Source organism: Ranitomeya variabilis, chromosome 1 (genome assembly GCF_051348905.1).
Source record: "Ranitomeya variabilis isolate aRanVar5 chromosome 1, aRanVar5.hap1, whole genome shotgun sequence".
Classification (NCBI taxonomy): Eukaryota; Metazoa; Chordata; class Amphibia; order Anura; family Dendrobatidae; genus Ranitomeya; species Ranitomeya variabilis.
Window position 1 is genome coordinate 449897340 of NC_135232.1, and position 20535 is coordinate 449917874.

Consider the following 20535-nt stretch of genomic DNA (forward strand, 5'->3'; position numbering starts at 1 on the left):
TCTTACATGGGAGAGTCCATTTTCACTAGAAGAAACCACGACAGGCAAAGCATTCCATTTGTGCCATGTTTGGCCAAGGTTTGTTGATTGCTTGACCCACATCCTGGCCAACCATATTGTAGTAACCTGAAATTACTCATGAACTGTGACAAATCTAATAACTAATAAAGTAAAGAGAATGTGTCCTCAAAGACCCCGCTCAACAGAATTCATGATAATTCACCTCTTTAAAAGAGGTAAATGGATAGGAGTATGGCCCCAAAGCCGGATCCAGTGCTGAAAAATCCCATTCTAGACCTAAATGCCAATGAGGCTGGAGGTACACTGGACGGCAGATTGAGAAATTTGTCTTTTTACTTTCTATCTGATGACACTTTCCTCTTCTGGATTTGCAGCTCCACCCTGTGTTTGGGTTATGTTTTTAGTCAGTAGAGAACGGAGCTGGTAACCAAGGGAAGGAAGGTGATGCTGGGCAGGTAGCAATGAAGAAAACAAATATACTCAACATACATTGGGCCATTCATACATTGGGCCATTCATAACCATGGCCATACATACATAAACATGGCCATATATGCTGTTGGAGGTTGGAGGAGTTAGAAATTGAACGACAGAATTTGTTTAACCAAGAATAAAAGATAATGGGCATAAGAGCACCTGTGAGGTGCTCCAAGTATTTCTGCATTCTATACATGTTATATCACCATTACAAACTAGTTCTTTTCCAATGGATTTGTTCATAAAAGGATATAATGTAAGAAAAAAACGACTTGAATTTACTGATAAATATTGTACAATATATTGGTCATCAGTCATCTTGAGTAAACTACAAAATCGGTGTTAAAACTTGTGGAACATTTATAAATCTACCATCTACATGTGATATTGCCTTGAGGGACTTAGTGGATTAAAAACTACTGACTGGAAAAACATCTGTCTCTGTCTGTAGTATTCTAGCCTTTGCCAACAGAACAATCTTTTGGGGATCATTGAGCGATTTGGATATGAAAGACGCATATGTTTTTTTTTTTTTTTTTTTTTAAATTCGTTTATTTAAACGCTTAATACACATGTACATACAGTTTACATATTTCCAGGTCAGTGTAGGTACATTATAACGGTAGATACATTAACATAATGTTATATACACCAATCGGATTAAGCATATTTAAGATATAATGGTATGTCACAATTACTGAAAATCCTAAAACTCAACCTATCTTACTGCCTAAACAAAACAAACTCCATCACCTTAGTATAACGGTTTCAGTACTCAGCGTGAATCGTACAATCTCCCAACTCATTACTATACTAAATCTAGGCCCTTAATTACGTGGTGACATGGTGAGATACGACGAGTTCCATAAGTCCCAAATTTTATTGAATTTCTCTAAACAACCTCTGTTCTGGTATAGGGTGCGTTCATACGGCACAATCAAATTTACCAACTCTATCCAGGCCCTAAGGGACGGATGCGAAGTACCCATCCAGCGCAAGGCAATCAATTTCCTTGCCAGAAAAAGTGTCTCCCTCAAAAAAATTTGGACGTGGTGGCCCCACATTTCCTCCTCCAGAATCCCAAACAAACACACTGATGGGGTCAAGGGAACAGGAATATGTACAAGGGACGACAACAACGAAACCACCTCTCTCCAATAAGACATAATAACAGGGCATTCCCATATCATGTGTATGAAATCCGCTTCCTCCATATGACATCTAATACATTCTGAAGATCCGGACCGCCCAATTTTAAACAGTCTCAGTGGGGTTAGATATGATTGATGTAGAATATATAACTGTATCATTTTATTGTTAGCCGAGGGGGACACCTTGGTTGGGGACTCAAGGGCCATCTCCCAGTCCTCACCCTGTAAGTCAGGTATCAGGACCCTCCACTTTTCCCCTATTGGCAACAAAGTAGCATCCGCACCCACGGACAACATATAAGTATATAGTGCAGAGATAAGACCACGGGGTCCCTGTGACTTAAAAATCCCTATCAGTGGGAAGGAGGATATTACCTTTGTCACCTCCACATTTCGAAAATGTGACTGTATCGCCGATCTAAGTTGAAGATATCGGAAGAACTGAGGCCTCGGTATATCATACTTATGTTGGATTTGTTCAAAGGACATTAGGATTCCCTGTTCATAAAGATCATTGAGCGACAAAACACCATGAGACGTCCAGAATTGAGCGGAAGGGTGATTCAGTAAGCTCGGGAAGTATTCACTATCCCATAATGGCATTTCAGCTACAATACCGTCAAAACGGATCACCTTTTTTACTTGTCGCCAAATCAACCTTGCCAACCGAAGTAACGGCAATAACCTAGGGGCAGAGGGTTTGTTTATTTCCAGAAAACCCAACGGGCAGCTGATCTTGGCAGCATAAGCCAGGTGGTTTTCCGAGTTTGGTAAATCGCTCCCAGGCATCCATTTTCGTAGAGCTCTAAGTTGTCCGGCCAAGTAATATAAAAAAAAATCTGGCAACGCCGCCCCTCCCATTTGTTTAGATCTGTGCAAAGTGGATAATTTGAGTTTGGGTCTAGCCCTCCCCCAAATAAAGGATGTAGTTAAAGAGTTTAAGCTAGCAAAAAAGGATTTAGGAACCGGTACTGCGCTATGTTGGAGGGAATAATTAAGCTTCGGGAGGAGTATCATTTTTATCAAATTTATACGGCCCGAGACAGATAGAGGCAGTTTACTCCATATAGCAAATTTATGTTTAGCGAACTCCAGTAACGGGAGAATATTAAATTGTAAATCCAGTCTACTATCTTTTGGTATAATTATTCCTAGGTATTTAAAACTAGTGACAACCGGCAATAGGGAGAGCGTATTAAGGTGTGCAGCCGAGCCATGACAGAGAGGCATCAAGGCAGATTTATCCCAGTTAATATATAGTCCGGAACGTCTACTGAATCCCTCTATAGTAGTGATCACGTGAGGCAGGGTCTCCTCCACCTCGTCAAGAAATACAACCATATCGTCCGCATACAAACCGACAGTATCCACGCGGTCTGCTATCTTAATGCCCCTAACCAACGGGGAGGATCTCATACGAATCGCCAATGCCTCCATTGCGAGGGCGAACAAGGCCGGAGATAGAGGACATCCCTGGCGAGTCCCTCTCTTTAGGGAGAAGGATTCAGAGATAGAATTATTGATAATTATCCGAGCTCTTGGCTTCAAATATAGTGCTGTTATCCATTTTTGGAATTTAGGACCAAATTGAAATTTCTGTAAACATGCAGACAGAAAAGGCCATTCAAGGGAGTCAAATGCCTTAGCCGCGTCCAGCGAGGCCATGGCCCATTTATTCTCAGGGACCAACGTACTATACTGAGCTATTGATTGAACCCTCCTGATATTAATAGAGGTACTCTTACCCGGCATAAAACCTGTCTGATCTGGATGTATTATATCTAATATTACCGTGTTCAATCTAGTAGCTAGAATTTTAGTGAAAATCTTGTATTCCACATTAACTAATGAAATAGGACGATAAGATCCGCAGTCTAGGGGGTCCTTCCCTTCCTTTTTTAAGACTATAATATTTGCTTCGTAATAAGAGTCCGGCAAGGAACCTCCCTCCCAAATCCCTTGAAATACTTTGAGCAGAATTGGAACCAGAGCATCTCTATATTTTCTATATATTTCTATAGGGAAGCCATCCGGACCAGGTGCCTTGCCAGAAGCCATGTCAGTTATAGCCTTGTTCACCTCATCAAGAGTAAAGTCAGCGTCTAGAAAGGCTTGTTGTGCAGCATTCAATGCGGGGAACACTAGGTCTGATAAATATCTTAGACACTCCGAGGTATCAGAGTCTCCCTTGGAACTATACAATTCTTTATAAAAATCACAAAAGCAGTGGAGTATGTCATCTGTCGAGGTTACTACAGAGTCGTCTGATTTCCGGATTTTAAGTATGGTATTGGATGTGTTGTGCTGGCGTACCATGTATGCTAGGAGTTTACTGGACTGATTTCCCAGTTCAAAGTATGTCTGTCTAGTAAAAAATAGTTTGCGCTTAGATTTAGTGTCAGTATATTGACTATGGAGTCTGTGTAAGTGTAACCACTCCATTCTGTTCTCATTCGTCTGGTTAGCTATATAGGCCGCCTCCGAGACTCTCAGTCGCTCGTCCATGTCATCGTCTTCCTTTGAGGTCTGTCGCTTAATATACGAGATGGTAGAAGACAAACAACCCCTTAGGTATGCCTTAAGGGCGTCCCAGAGAATATTAAGATTTTGCGGCATAGGGTGGGATGCAATAAAACAGTCCAGTTGGTCAACAGTCCGGTCTTCCGGGCCTATTAACTTCAACCAGAATGGATTTACTTTCCACGTTATAATGTTCCTCACCCGACCCAATTTAAGTTTAAGGATCACTGGACTGTGATCTGAAATTCCTCTATTCCCATGACACACCTCTCCCACCCGTACCGCCAGGTTACTGGAGCCGAATACATAGTCCAAGCGAGACAAAGTACGTCTGACAGACGAATGACAAGTATATTCCCTTATATCGGGATGATGCATTCTCCAAAGATCTAACCAGCCAGTACCTTCCATGAATATTGATAATCGAGATGGTGAAGAACCCACATCCGTAGTCCCCCCATCCAGTCGAAGTCTATCCATACCTTCATTCATTAACATATTGAAATCTCCCATACAGAGAACATGCGCATCTGGATAGTTCAAGGCAAAGTCGACCGCCTTCTTGACAACCGACATATTAGCAGGAGGAGGGTTATATATACACATTATGACATACTCCTCTGAATTCATATTCGCATACACAAACACAAAACGACCTTCCGGATCCCTCCGAACTTCTCTGACTTCCCATCTAATATCCTTATGGATTAACAAAGATACCCCTCTAGAATAGCTAGTGTGGAATGCGTGCACAGACCATTGTACCCAAGGTTTCTGCATATAACGGGACGAGTCTCTAGTCAGGTGTGTTTCAACTAAAGCTACTACATGAGGGCGATAACGTCTTATCTGAGAAAATACTTTAACTCTCTTACGAGGCGACCCTAAACCTCTCACATTCCAGGATATGCATGTTACTTCAGACGCCATATCTCATCAGCTTAGAAAATATAGTATCACGTCGAGTGTCCGTCACGCAGGTGATGAAGAAAAACATGGCAGTAATGTCTATACAACTAACAATGAACAAAACTAAAACATTGAAGATCAAATAATGCTTCTTAAGGGAGCAAAAAACCGTGCTCCGCATAACCCAGTCCAAAAAAGGGGATACCATCTCTGAACACAGAGTTCGGTAAAGTTGTTTCCTAGGGCGCTGGCAAAAGGGCTCCTCTCATCAACAAGGAAAAACCGGTGATAGAGTTCCAGGATCTTGAAAGAAAGAAACTAGAAAATCTGCCCGACAAGAGGGCTCCTCTTTTTGTAGATCCATGCAAATATAAACAGCAGCCAACTTAGGATTTCTCTCCTCCCCTGTCCACTCCCACACATGACCGTAGCCACTCTTCAGCGTCCGCCGGGGTGCTAAAAAAGGAAGTAGAACCTTTATACACGACCCTGAGTCTAGCAGGATAAAGCATTGAATACACGACATTTTCCTCTCTTAGTCGTTTCTTTATCTCCATGAACTGAGACCGTTGTTTTTGTAATTCCATAGAAAAGTCTGGGAATATCGAGACAGTAGCGCTGTTAAATTTAATAGGGCTTTTTTGCCTCGCCATACGAAGAGCCATATCTCTGTCTCTGGAATTAAGAAGGCGGGCCAAGAAGGGCCTTGGCGGAGCGCCAGGGGGAGGAGCTTTTGTTGGGACCCTGTGGGCCCTTTCCACGGCAAATGTAGGGGAGAATTCATCTCCCAGAATATCTCTAAGCCAGCCCTCCAAGAATTTTTCAGGTTGTTGGCCTTCTGAGCGCTCCGGTAGGCCTATAATACGGATGTTATTTCGGCGTAGTCTGTTTTCCAAATCATCCGCCTTCTGCCTCCAAGCATTCATGGAGCCAGCCACTTTTGTCAATTTAGCTTCCATAGGTGCAGAGTTGTCTTCCAGGCGAGACACCCGTGTTTCAACCTCTGTAATACGGCCCTTCATAGACTGCATATCTTGGCGAAGGCGCCCCACCTCAGAGTGCACCTCCTCTATCTTCCCAGTCAGAGAGGTTCTAGTCAGTGATATAGCTTGCATCAGTTGTTCAGATGCCTGTCTCAGAGTTAAGTCCTCCTGATCTCCGTCCCCCTCATCCTCGGGGGCACGATTTTGTACCTGGGTCTCAGATTTCCCCATAGGAGAAGTATTATTCTTTTTTGAACGTAGATTATCAGGAGGATCAGATCGTGTAAATTTTTTGAGTTTTTCAGCAGCACTTAGATTTTTGGTGCGATGTGCGGATGACATAATGAGGATCGCTTAGTATTTTGATAGCGTACAGGTTCTGCCCGAGCAATGTAATACTGTGGCACAATACACAAACAGCCTATATGGCCCTCTCAGCCGTGCACCACAGGGTTAATGGTAGATTATAAACCAGCCCAATGTACTCTCAGGAGGGAGAGGAATCCAGGAAGTAGATCCAGCAGCGAATAATATGAGCTTAGTATCTGTATTAATTCTCAGGAATACACCCAGGCAGCTGTAGTATATACTGTAGTCAGAATATAGCAAATCCACATCCACCATACAAGTAATGGAGTGGGGGAGAAGTTCCAGAGTAATATGCGCCAGGGACAGTTAGCGCTATAAAGCGTTATGTGGCACTGATGAGAGGGAGCCCGGGGCCCGTTTCTTAGGGCACACACCGTGAGACTCCCGCCCCGTACCTTGAAGAGCTGCACCGGAGATCAGCCAGCTCTCCCCTGTGCAGCAGGATCAGCTTCGCGCCTTCCGCCGTCAGCGCGCGTGGTAGTGAAAATGGCCGCCGCCTCTAGCAGCTCCGTCCTCCGTCCAGGCACTCCCGGAGTTCACCCGACCGAAGCCGCCCGCGCAGCCTCTCTGAAGCCGGGCACCTCCAGGCACCCAGGGGAACACAGCGGTGGATCGGAAAACCCTCTCCGGTGAGTATTAGCAGGGAATTCAGGTCAGGATTATCGGAGCTCCAGCCAGACGCGTCCTCACAGCTCCGCTACATAGCCACGCCCCCAAAGACGCATATGTTGTTACAAATAAACCTGATAAAGAGCGCCGTGTTCCACAAAACAGCCCACTCTTCGCTCATTTTAACGGAAAAGATTCTAACCTTAGGGCAAGCCAATAATCTGAAAATAAATAAGGACAATAATGGAATTTTATATATATAAAAAAAGTGCTGGTCAATGACCGCTAAAAATGCGAACACTAATACACTTAAAGAATTAACGTTTCTATTCTTGTGTACAAAAAAAATTATAGCCATCACAAAAAAGTACCCTCAGGTATCTGAAAATATTAGTGACACCCCGAAATAACAAATGGGCATAAAAAAACAGAATAATATATTTCAAGTCTAACGATCTGTCTGTAAAACATACAACCCACTGGCCATGAAATCCCCTGGTGATTAGCAGCTAAAATTGGGTGGAAGAATATCAGCCAGATATAGACCGTAATATTACATAGATGACAATCAAATGTTTTACATGGGCAGGATAGAGTCTGATACACACCTTTGTAAAATGTGCTGACAGGTTGCGCTAAACAGCGCTTCAATCTGAATTAACCGGTTTTCCTCTAGAAAATCTATAGCATATTTTTAGGAACAAGTATAAGTTAGGAGTCAATTTAGCAATATGGTTAATAGGTGAATACTAAACAATAAATATATGCTTAAATACCAGTAGCGCTTCAAACCCTATAAATCCTGCAGCAGATAATGATACAGTGCCACTCTTGTGTATCGTGTCTATAAATATAATAAGTGATAAAATAACTGCGCTAGATTCAATCCTTATCCCCCTATATAGCCCAATGGTAGGGAATTAACCATTTAAAAACTGACCACAATATATATATATATATATATATATATATATATATATATATATATATATAAAAAAAACGTAACCAAGATGAGGTAAATCCTGAGTGTTTCTTATGCTGACTGATTTTGTCAAGACAATTACCGGACTAATAGCCTCAAGCCTAAAAGTAGCGCACCTACAGTCAGAAGGTAAAAAAAGTTCAGTTTACCTAGTGCGGCTGCAGCAGTGATGTGAAGTCTTATGCTGCTTGGTCTATGTATATTGCAGGAGTCCAGCTTCAGTAGATACCTTGTGTTGCCTTCTAATGGGCGGGCTCTGGGCGCTGCCCCGGCCGGCGGCAGAACACCCTCCGCTCACTTCCTACGTGGAGAGAATCAGCGCTGCCAAATTAAAAAGATCCATCGGATATATTCATTCAGGAAATGAAGGGGTTGATTAGAAGAGGTTTTGAACAAGGCATCCTCACCAAGCGCTACTTTTAGGCTTGAATGGGGCCTGCAGCAAATACTAAACAATAAACTAAAAAGAATGGGGCCTGCAGCAAATTTTTGAAAGGTAGATCCAAAAACGGTAATTAGACATACCGGTAATTGTATTTCCAGGAATCCATCCTGACAGCACCATGGAGGACGTCCTTCTTATCCATAGTGGGACAGGAAACCACGAGAGTTTAAAAGGACCCTCCCCCTTCCACCCTTCAGTGATTTTCCAAAGTAAGGGTACGTTCACACAGGACTTTTTTGCTGCTTTTTTTTGCTGCTTTTTTTTATGCTAATTAGGTGCGTTTTTTTGGTGCGTTTTTGGTGCGTTTTTTGGGTACGTTCACACAGGACTTTTTTGCTGCAGATTTTTGCTGCAGATTTTTGCTGCTTTTTTTTATGCCAATTTTCAGCTGCTAGGACACCTCATAATGGCTCTTTACACCTTACTACCAGGAACTCCCTCACAATAGATCACAATCAGGACACCTCACAATGGCTCTTCACACCTCACAATGGCTCACAATGGCTCTTCACACCTTACTACCAGGAACTCCCTCACAATAGATCACAATCAGGACACCTCACAATGGCTCTTCACACCTCACAATGGCTCACAATGGCTCTTCACACCTCACTACCAGGAACTCCCTCACAATAGATCACAAACAGGACACCTCACAATGGCTCTTCACACCTCACAATGGCTCACAATGGCTCTTCACACCTCACTAACCACACCCCTAAGCTCTTGGCTGTGAGATCCCTTCCTGCTGGCCATGATTTTCTGCACAAAAAAAGCAGCAAATAATGCTACATGCGTTTTTTCAGCGTTTTTGCAGCGTTTTTTTCATCACCCATTCAAGTCAATGGGTGAAAAAACGCTGCAAAAACGCAGCAAAAACGCTGAAAGAAGTGACATGCCCTATGTCCAAAAAAAGCAGCAAAGCAGAAAAAACTGATCAAACAAAAAACCAACGTGTGTGCATGAGATTTCTGAAATCTCATAGGCTTTACTGGTACTGTAAAAAGCAGCTGAAAATTAGCATAAAAAAAAGCAGCAAAAAAAAGCAGCAAAAAAGTCCTGTGTGAACGTACCCTAAGGGTACGTTCACACAGGACTTTTTTGCTGCTTTTTTTTGCTGCTTTTTTTTATGCTAATTTTCAGCTGCTTTTTACAGTACCAGTAAAGCCTATGAGATTTCAGAAATCTCATGCACACACGTTGGTTTTTTGTTTGATCAGTTTTTTCTGCTTTGCTGCTTTTTTTGGACATAGGGCATGTCACTTCTTTCAGCGTTTTTGCAGCGTTTTTGCAGCGTTTTTTCACCCATTGACTTGAATGGGTGATGAAAAAAACGCTGCAAAAACGCTGAAAAAACGCATGTAGCATTATTTGCTGCTTTTTTTGTGCAGAAAATCATGGCCAGCAGGAAGGGATCTCACAGCCAAGAGCTTAGGGGTGTGGTTAGTGAGGTGTGAAGAGCCATTGTGAGCCATTGTGAGGTGTGAAGAGCCATTGTGAGGTGTCCTGATTGTGATCTATTGTGAGGGAGTTCCTGGTAGTGAGGTGTGAAGAGCCATTGTGAGCCATTGTCAGGTGTGAAGAGCCATTGTGAGGTGTCCTGATTGTGATCTATTGTGAGGGAGTTCCTGGTAGTGAGGTGTGAAGAGCCATTGTGAGCCATTGTGAGGTGTGAAGAGCCATTGTGAGGTGTCCTGATTGTGATCTATTGTGAGGGAGTTCCTGGTAGTAAGGTGTAAAGAGCCATTATGAGGTGTCCTAGCAGCTGAAAATTGGCATAAAAAAAGCAGCAAAAATCTGCAGCAAAAATCTGCAGCAAAAAAGTCCTGTGTGAACATACCCAAAAAACGCACCAAAAACGCACCAAAAAAACGCACCTAAATTAGCATAAAAAAAAGCAGCAAAAAAAAGCAGCAAAAAAGTCCTGTGTGAACGTACCCTAACACCTCTGCATGGATGCAAAAAAGAGAATTTTATTTGAACAAAACAATCATTATACAAATGTTACTTCACATAAGTATGCATTATATGTAACATAGGGAGGGAACTACCAGTGCTGTCAGGATGGATTCCTGGAAATATAATTACCGGTATGTCTAATTACCGTTTTCCAGGTCACCACCTGACAGCACCATGGAGAAGTACCAAAGGAGACCTTTTGGTCCTAGGGCGGGACTACTGCATGAAGCACCTTCCTGCCAAAGGCTAGCTGGGATGACACTACGTCTAGCTTGTAATGCTTAGAGAAGGTACTGAGACTAGACCAGGAGGCAGCTCTACAAATCTGATCTGCCGAAGCCCCCCCTTTCTCCGCCCATGAGGCGGCTATCGCCCTAGATGAATGAGCTTTCAAGTTGTCTGGGGGATTCTTACCCTGTGCTTTATATGCTAGGCTAATAGTGGATCTAATCCATCTAGCAATGGTAGATTTTGAAGCTTTTTTCCCCCTATTTGGGCCCCCAAATAGAACAAACAGATTAGTATCCTGTCTCCAGGCCCTAGTCGCCTCTAAGTACTTAAGAACGGTCTCCCTAACATCCAGGCTATGATAAAACATTTATTTTTGGTTTTTGGGAGCCTGGCAAAAAGATGGAAGTACTACCTCCTGATTTATATTTGAGTCTGAGACGACCTTCGGAAGGAAGCCTGGGTCAAGTTTTAAAACTAGTCTATCCTCATATATTTGCAGATAGGGATTTTGAATAGAGAGGGCCTGGAGTTCTCCTAGTCTCTTGGCTGACGTGATGGCCACTAGGAACGCCGTTTTGAGAGAAAGATTAGAGATGTTTATATCCTCAGATAAAACAAAAGGATCCTTGCACAATTCATTAAGGACCAGGTTAAGATCCCAAGGTGGGATGGATTTCCTGATCAAGGGCCTTAGCCTTAAGACTGCCTTGGAAAAACGAGCAATCCAAGGGTGAGAGGCTAGGGAAGAGTCATAAAATACACTGAGGGCTGCCACTTGGACCCTCAGAGTACTTGGTTTAAGACCCTTCTCAAACCCCTGCTGCAAAAAATCAAGGATCTTGGGAATGTTAGGGCGATCAAGATCAACCATCGTGTCTCCACAAAAACTGCAGAATCTTTTCCAAATTTTTAAATAAATTGCAGAAGTTACTAGCTTCCTACTTGCTTGGAGAACAGAGATGACTTCTTCCGATAGACCTTTCGCTTTTAAGATCTGGCGTTCAGGATCCAAGCCGCTAATTGGAGGCTGTCTGGGTTTTGATGAAGAATCGGGCCCTGGAGGAGTAGATCTCTTCTTTTCGGAAGGAAGATAGGTTCCTCTACTGCTAGTTTCTTCAATAAGGGGAACCAGCTCCTCTTGGGCCAGAACGGAACCACTAGGATGACTTGAGCTCTGTCCTCGTATATCTTCCTCAGGATCCTTGGAATAAGTGCAAGAGGGGGGAAGGCATATAAGAGACCCCCGCTCCATGATTGGGAAAGTGCGTCTACTCCTGCCGGTCTTTCCCGAGGGTTCAATGAGTAAAAGGTTTTGACCTTTGCGTTTCCTCTGGCGGCGAATAAGTCCACCTCTGGAGCTCCCCATCGCTGGCATAGTTCGTTGAAAACTTCGTTGTTTAGCTCCCATTCTATGGCTGACAGCTTCCTCCTGCTCAGAAAATCCGCCACCTGGTTCCTTGAACCTTCCAGATGAACTGCTGAAATCGAGAGAACCAGTCTCTCCGCCCAACTGAAGATCCGGTCTGCTAGATTCTGTAATCTCAGATGCCTCGGACCGCCCTGATGCCGTAGGAAGGCCACCGTCGTTGTATTGTCCGAGAAGATCTTCAGGTGCTTGTTTTTTAGCAGATCCTGAGCTGAACATAGGACCTTCCAGACCGCGTGTAATTCTCTGTGATTCGATGAATACATGCTTTCCTCTGGATTCCACTGTCCTTGATAAAATCTTCCTAGGACCTGACCACCCCATCTTTGCTGACTTGCGTCTGTGGTCACTGTGACAGCCGGAGAGAGGATCCATGGTACACCGACCTGTAGGTTCTCGGGAACAGTCCACCATCGGAGGGATCGTCTGACCTGATGGGAAAGACGGAACTCCTTGTCCAGAGATGCTTGTCTTCTGTCCCAGGAAGCAAGGACTGCTCTCTGCAGGTGACGGGAATGAAATTGACTCCAGTTGACACAAGGAATACAGCCCGTCATTAACCCCAGGACCCTCATTGCATCTCTGATGGACACTCGGCTTTTTGAAAAATGGTGAATTCTTCTTATAATATCGACCCGCTTCTCGTCTGGAAGAAAAGACTTCCTGATATTTGAGTCTAGGATAACTCCTAGAAACTTTATTCTTGATTTGGGTGTTAGGTGAGATTTTGACCAGTTCACCACCCAGCCTAATTTCTGCAGAGTGGAGATTACCAATTGACAGTCGATCTTGGGCTGCCCTATAGAATCCCCTACCAATAGGAAATCGTCCAGATAGGGTACTATTGTGATATCTCGATTTCTCAGATAAGCTACTATCTCCACGACAATCTTCGTAAAGACTCTGGGTGCTGTTGCTAACCCAAAGGGGAGGCAGCAAAACTGGTAATGGTAGATCCTTCCCTCTTTTTCTATCGCAAATCTGAGATATTTTTGGTGATCTCTGCAAATTGGAACATGGTAATATGCACTCTTTAGATCTAAGGTGCACATTACCACATCCTTTCCTAAAAGGGGAATTGTGGAGCGAATGGATTCCATTTTGAACCTCTTGTACACCAGATATTTGTTTAGGGGTTTGAGGTTTATTATGGTTCTGGATTCTCCAGAGGGCTTTTTTATAGAGAAAAGGCCTGAATAATGACCTGTTCCTATTTCCCCCTGAGGAACTGGGGATATTGCTGCCATTTGCAGAAGATCCTGAATGTCCGACCACATAGGGGAGACAGAAGAGAGATGTACGTTGGACACGAAATATTTTTCTGGGGGAAGAGAGCTGAACTCTATCTTGTACCCCTGAGATATGACCTGGCGGACCCAAGGACTTCTGGTAATCTTCTCCCATTGCACCCGAAAGCCCAATAGTCGCCCTCCTATTCTGATGGCGTCATTTCTTTCGAAATTCTGTTCTGGAAGTTGAGGAACCTGAGTCCCTATTCCTGTTCCTATCTCACCCTTTTTGATAGCTCCACCTCCCTTGTTTGCCCTTACCCCTGTAGTCTGACTTGTGACCATAATAGGGCCTGCGAAAGGGCTGGTATTTTTTCTTTTTCTCCTCTGGAAAACCCTTCTTTTCATCAGAAGCTTTTTCCAGGATGTCGTCAAGAATAGGTCCGAAGACCCTTCCTCCTAAGAAAGGGATGGCGCACAGCTTGTTCTTAGAATGAACGTCACCTGACCAATTTTTCAACCAAATCGCTCGTCTGGCTGCATTCGACAAAGACTGACCCCTGGCTGTAAATCTAACCGATTCTGCCGTAGCATCTGCTAAAAAACCGGTTGCTAGCTTCAATAGAGGAATCGCCTTAATAATGGTTTCTCTAGGGGTTTTAGCCGACAACTGATCCTTCAAGTCATCTACCCACAAATGCATTGCCCGTGCTACGGACGTGGCCGCTATATTCGTGCGGATCACCGCTGCCGAGCTCTCCCAGGCTCTCTTTAAGAGCCCATCCGCCTTACGATCCATCGGCTCCTTTAAGTTAGAGGAGTCCTCAAATGGAATGGCGGTTCTTTTAGAAACCTTTGCAAGTGGAATGTCAATCTTTGGGATATCCTCCCAGTCCTTGACATCTTCATGATCAAAAGGGAGGCGGAGTCTGAAGTCTTTAGGAATTGATAACTTCTTTTCTGCTTCCTCCCATTCCTCTATTATCATAGAGCGAATGTGAGCATTGACAGGAAAGACCTTTGAGGTGTGAGAGCGCAGCCCCCCAAACATCTCGTCCTGTACCGAAGGAGTAGATGCGGGTTCTTCAACCTGCATAGTCTGTCTAACAGCACTCAAGAGTTCTTCTATATCGCTAGATGAAAACAGATATTTCTTCCCCCTCTCTGGGGGATCTCTGCTCAATTCATCCTCCTCCAGGTCAGATTCAAAAGAGCTGTCCTCGGACGACAAATCCGATTCTCTCTGCCTTTTCTTGGATCTCTGCGGATCCTGGGGGTCAGATTGCATGGGCTGAGGAAACGATAGGCCAGATATTGAGGCCTGCACCTCCTCTCTGATAATGGTCCTCATGTTCGACATTAGAGAGGCCTGCTCTTCCCCCAAGATACGACTGGTGCATGACTCGCATAGGGACTTCTGCCAGGAGTCCTTCAGTTTTACAGCACAAAGAGGACATTTCTTGGCTCTCCCGGATCTCTTAACCGCAGAGGCCTATAATACATAATGCAAACAAAGGGGTAAGACCCACATGGCTTCTCCTATAATTTTGTGAGGGAGCAGGGCCTGGGACTCACATGTGCCTGGGGCTCCTGTGGCGCTTCAAGCTTAGGATTATCCTCCATCTCGCTCGAACGTGCCCCCCAGCCCACACATACCTTTAAACACAGTTGCCGCCATGTTCCGGACCTCCCTCGCCTGGAAGGAGATGACGAACGCCGACCCCAAGCTGCCAGCCGTGACCCGGAAGTGACGAGCGCGGCAGCCGCGAACCGGAAGTGACTCGCGCCGGAGCGCGATTCGGAAGCGCCACACTCCCTCTGCAGTCACGCCGATTCCCCGGCTCCAGGATGTGCTGCCTCACCCCCGCAAGCGCTTATCCAGGATCCTACCCGGTAGAGCACCACGTGACAGGTACATCGGGGGTCTTGCGTCCAGGGTCGAGAGCCCCCCCCGGGGGGAAGCGACCCCTAAACCAGGAGCAGCGCTACACCGGTTAAAGCTGAGTGACCCTATAGTACGGGTATCAGCTTGGCAGATTCTTCCAGTGGGAAGGAAGAGGCCGAGCCCCCCCCCGATCCACACTGTCTGCACAGAACAGACGGATGACTCTCGTCGTTCCCATCCACAGTGGGACAGGAAAAACACTGAAGGGTGGAAGGGGGAGGGTCCTTTTAAACTCTCGTGGTTTCCTGTCCCACTATGGATAAGAAGGACGTCCTCCATGGTGCTGTCAGGTGGTGACCTGGAAAATATATTTACAGCCTTCGATTTTGAAATATTTTAATGATTTAAGTGGGTACATAAAGGCAATCCTGATGGTAAAAACATTGGTCACTTAATGACAATAGTAAAAGTATTCAGCTCCTCTTGGCATTTTTGGTGTTTTGCTACCTCACAATCTGGAATTTCACAACTTTTTTTGAGGGTTTGCACCATTTCATGTAAAGAACATGCCTACAACTGTGAACATTTGGTTTTCTTTCTATTCTGAAGCAAACAACAAATAGGATAAAATAACTGTAAACCTCAGTTTGCATAACTATTCACTCTCAGATTCTCAATTGGACAAGGGTCTGGACTTTGACTACAAACCATTTACATGTTTTCCCCTTAAACCACTCGAGTTATACTTTAACAGTATGCTTTGGGTCATTGTTTAGTTGGAAAGTGAACCTCTGTCCCAGTCTCAAATTACTGACAGACTGAAACAGGTTTTGCTCAAGAATATCCCTGTATTTTGCAACATCCATATTTCCCTCAACTAGGACCATTTTCCCTACATCTCCACAGCATTAGGCTGCCACCACCATGTTTCGCTGTGGGGATTATGGTCATGGGGTGAGGAGCTGTCTTGGTTTAGAGACATACACAGCATTTACCTTAGTGGCCAAAAAGATCAATTTTCGTCTCATCTGACCACAGCACCTTCCTTTTTACATTTGGGGAGTCTCCGCTAGTCATGGCAGCGTGGCAAACACTGGTTGTTCAGGCCCCCCATTCAAGTGAATGGGGTCCGGGTACTGTTATGGTACCCGAACCTGAACTTTTTGTAACTGTGCGGCTGAACCTGCTGGACCCCGAACATCCAGGTGTCCACCCTTCTCTAACTGTAATGTAACAAAATAGGTAAAAAGCCAAGGGGGTGAATACTTTCATAAGCCACTGTATATAAGACTTATTCAAACCTAATAGCAAGTGGTTAGGAAATCTACAGATCCACTCACATTGGCAGAAAAAGATGTCTCAAGTTAGTAGAAGGCAGTGCCTATTAGGTACATGGACTTCATATCGGGTTATGAGCTCTAATCGATGACAGGCCGAAGACTATTTCTAACAAATAATACTTTAAGTGCAAGATGTAAAGGGAATCTTTCATGGTTTCATAACGTGAATCCATAAGCTGCTCCTAGTATTACGCTTTTATGAAGATTGCTAGTTATGGTGTCTCATGACTTGAACGGCACCATGCTGCTTTAGTCATGTAGTGCATTCTTTTACAAGCAAGCCTGGAGGCAATGCAGTTAGCATGCGGCGTACACCTGAATTGCCAAGATGGGTGGGAGCCGCACACTGCAGCAGGTGCAATATTAATAACTGAAGAGTCATACTACGAGTATACAAACAACTTATTAAAAGGGGTTCTGTATGGTGACAGATTTCCTTTATAGGGCACTCTTTAGAGCGTTTTTACATATGGACATAGTTGCATGCCTTTACTGGTGCTTGTCGCTAAAAATTATACTATGTTTTTGTAGAGAACAGTAATGCCAGTCATAAGAAATCTGGTACACAGGCCATATGAAAATGTAGCTTAAAGTGCACTGGGGGCGTGGGAAGAGGACTTGGTGTACACTGACACGACCCCAGTGTACTTACAGCCCGATTTGTGTATGGCTTCTACGTTAGACTTCTCATGACTGACAAATCATGAGTGTATAATTTATGTGTTATTCATCTGAGGTTGTATTTTCCCAATTTTAAGACCTTCCAAGATCTAGTTTTGTTTTTTAAATATTATGTCCTGATATATAAACCATAAAATTCAAAGAGGGTGTACTTACAGTAGCTTTGGTCGCAACTTAAAAGAAGCATAAAATTGTCTTCCCACATGTTTCCATTTGCGGAATATTTTATACCACTCCATCCAATAGTTAGCATTGTGCTTGGGGATGTAACGCTTACCTGTAACTCGCATAGTTTGATTGCTGATGTCAATGGCACATTCAGACGTCCATGCAAATCTATTCCAAAATCGGACTGGATGCGGGTGTTCCGACCTGAGTATGACAGTTTCATAGAAATATATCAAGCTGTTATGCTTGGGTTGGGAGTTCGCGGCCAGTCCGTAATTGGGGTCCGATGTGCACAGACGTCTGAATGCTAGAGAAGTTTTGGAACTCTACCGTTATAGAGTCAACAAAGCTTTGGTGACATCCCGCCTCAGCACTTGGCAACTCTAATCTCTAACTTTTTGTGGTCTGCCAATTCTTGGATGAGTTGCTATTGTTCCTAAACAGTTCCACTTTTCTAATATTACAACCCACAGTCAATTGTCGAATATTAAAGGAAGAAATGTCACAAACTGACTTATTTCGGTGGCATCCTATTATAATAGCATGCTCAAGTTCAGCAAGCTCTTTAGAGTGACCCATTCAAATGTTTGTAAAGGCAGACTGTTAGGCTCGGTACTTGACTTTATACACCTCCGGCAGTGGGACTGCATGGAAAACCTGAATTCAATGATGTAGAGGTATGTCCCAATATTTTTCACCAATTCAGGTCATTACACACAAAAAAACCCAAAACAAAACAAAAAATAAATGTAATGGATCATAAAGGGTTCTTTTTCCGTGAGATTTTGTTGCATCTCACAAACTACTGAGTAGAATACGGAAGCAAGGTATACAAGGTAGCCTTCTCTTCAGTCGAGGCAAAAAGGATGTGGTTGTGAACAGAAAAGAGGGCCTAATAAACATACGAAAGATTGGATTGCCATGTGAAATAGTCGAAGGAAAACGTAGGAGTCGATAAAGAATATATTAAAGAAAAAACAAAGTGCAATCCAGAAGAAAATATTTATTGGAAATGGCAGCATTTTGGTCCAATACCGACACCCCCCATTCCCCAGCCGTAGTTTGATTTAGCATTTTTATGTAGCATTTACTTCTTGCCACAGTAATATATGCTGATGTGGCATCTATAGTAATAGAAGACATTGCACCATAGTGGGTAATCGGCGGTGCTACCGTTACTTAGCAAAGTGCAGACTCAGCGCACCGTCAACAGAAACAACAGCTGCCCACCAAATAGCATTTGCCTCAAGAGATAATCCATTCTACTGACTACAACAGGGGAGACAAGTGTCTGTGACCAGATGGAAACTTGCAGAAAGATCCTTAAATAAGAATGTTTATGGCATTACATAAGGTGCTATAACAGCATATAGCAGTACATTAAAGCGCCAGGGTCAATTATCTACTCGTTGTGTGACGGGAATAAAGTAGATGTTACATTAATATTCTTCTGCTTGCTGGAGGCTGAGAAATACAGAAGCCAACATAAAAAGCACAATATTGATGTGCTTGGTGTCTTATTTAAGCACAGTAATTATTTTAGTAATAATCTTCCTGTTACATGCTAAGCAAAGTACATTCCTTACCTTTGCCATCTGCTTGCTGATTTGAAGTCTTTGGTGTGCCAGCTGCAGTTCAGACGCTAGTTTTGTTTTATCTTTCTTCAATTCATTCATAGAAGCAATCGCTGCCTGCTTCCCTTTGTGCAACGCTGATACTTGGTGTTGTAAGGATGCAACTCTCCCCAGCAAAGATGTCGGGGAGATGCCACTGTGACTTTTCGGCTTTATTTCTTTCCGTACTAAATACAAGATCACAAAATATGAATTCGGCATACATACTTTAGTGTACAGATAATGCTAAAGTTCGACCCCAACTAAAAAAATACCTAGAAGGAATTGGTACATACAGATAAGATTTCTCTTTTTAGGACAGGCTAGACTGGAGAGAATCCGGCCTTCTTCTTGTCACACAATATCAAACTCTGTTCACATAGGCTCAGTGATAAAGAGCAGCAATGCCAGAGACGCGTCTGAGCGTTCTTTTACATACCGCTATGGAATTAACTATTTTTTTCAGCATTCTGGAATTCTTATTTCATTTAGTCAAAGACAAATATGTTGCAGATATTTTTCAAACAGGTTTTGAAAAAAAATCCTGATAGACATTGACTACCCTCTTAGGCTCCATCAGGTTCCCATCAACGTTCCTTTATTTGGGATATTAATAAACTCAATGACAAGTGGATACATGCCTCTGACTGCTGATGGTTTACACTTCAATTTCAAATTGCATCTTTTTCCGCTTGCCTTCTTGGATCGTTTGAAAGGTAGGCCATCCTTTAGAAACAGAAGAAACAAAGTTACAGGTTTCAAAACATGATGTCTTTTAATGTTGTCAACTGGAACAGAATTACCGTACATAATTTCTCCAATGACTCCCAAAATTTCTGACTCTGTTACCATACATCCTTAATATAGAGAACTAAGTAATCTTATGAACACAAAATTTAAAGTAACTTTGCGAACACCTTGTTTAACTACTTTTCTGCTGAAATGGAGTAAAAGCTTATAATAAAGTCTACCTCCCCGAAGTTGTTTAGATAGGCTAACCCCAATAAGAGCACAACACTAGACGGCAGGGTTTTGTTTTGTTTTTTTGTCTGAACATCCTTGCCAATGCCAGATAACACCAACTTCATTTCAAGAGGCTTCCCAACCTCTTACTTTTATGTTGCATACCTTGGTTGGCCAATGAGAGACTGTGACAATTCTGAGTTTCCATAGAGGAGGACACCACCATAAGCAGGTGTAGGAGAGTCCCAGTGATAACTGTCTATATATATTCCAAAAGGCTATGCCACTTCAGGTTCTTGACATGTACATTTAAAGGAGACCAGTGACAATCAATGCAGTAGCATCCATCACCCATAGAAAATCATGTTTAAACAAATAGGTTTTATGTATACGTTTTACTCAACTCCTTATAATGAAATGTCTTCAATATTCTGTGGTATACTGGCTATTAAACAACCGTGGGTCAACAAACAAGCAGCTGATCAGTAGGTGTTTAGTGCTGCAAGTCTGCTGCTTGTATCTAACCGATCAGGAGTCATTAACACTGCACAACAGTTAGTCTAAATGAATGCTT

General features: G+C 43.4%; 1 protein-coding gene across 3 annotated transcripts in view; it reads right to left on the reverse strand.

The window, feature by feature from the left end:
- Nucleotides 1–20535, reverse strand: part of CNTLN (centlein) — a 578743-nt gene that overhangs the window by 154663 nt on the left and 403545 nt on the right. For all 3 annotated transcript variants that reach the window (XM_077249936.1, XM_077249945.1, XM_077249954.1), the window contains 2 exons: nt 19640–19724; nt 18972–19186 (listed from right to left, as the gene is read on the reverse strand). In XM_077249936.1, the coding sequence (XP_077106051.1) occupies nt 18972–19186; nt 19640–19724 (300 nt within the window). The remainder of the gene's footprint in view (nt 1–18971; nt 19187–19639; nt 19725–20535) is intronic.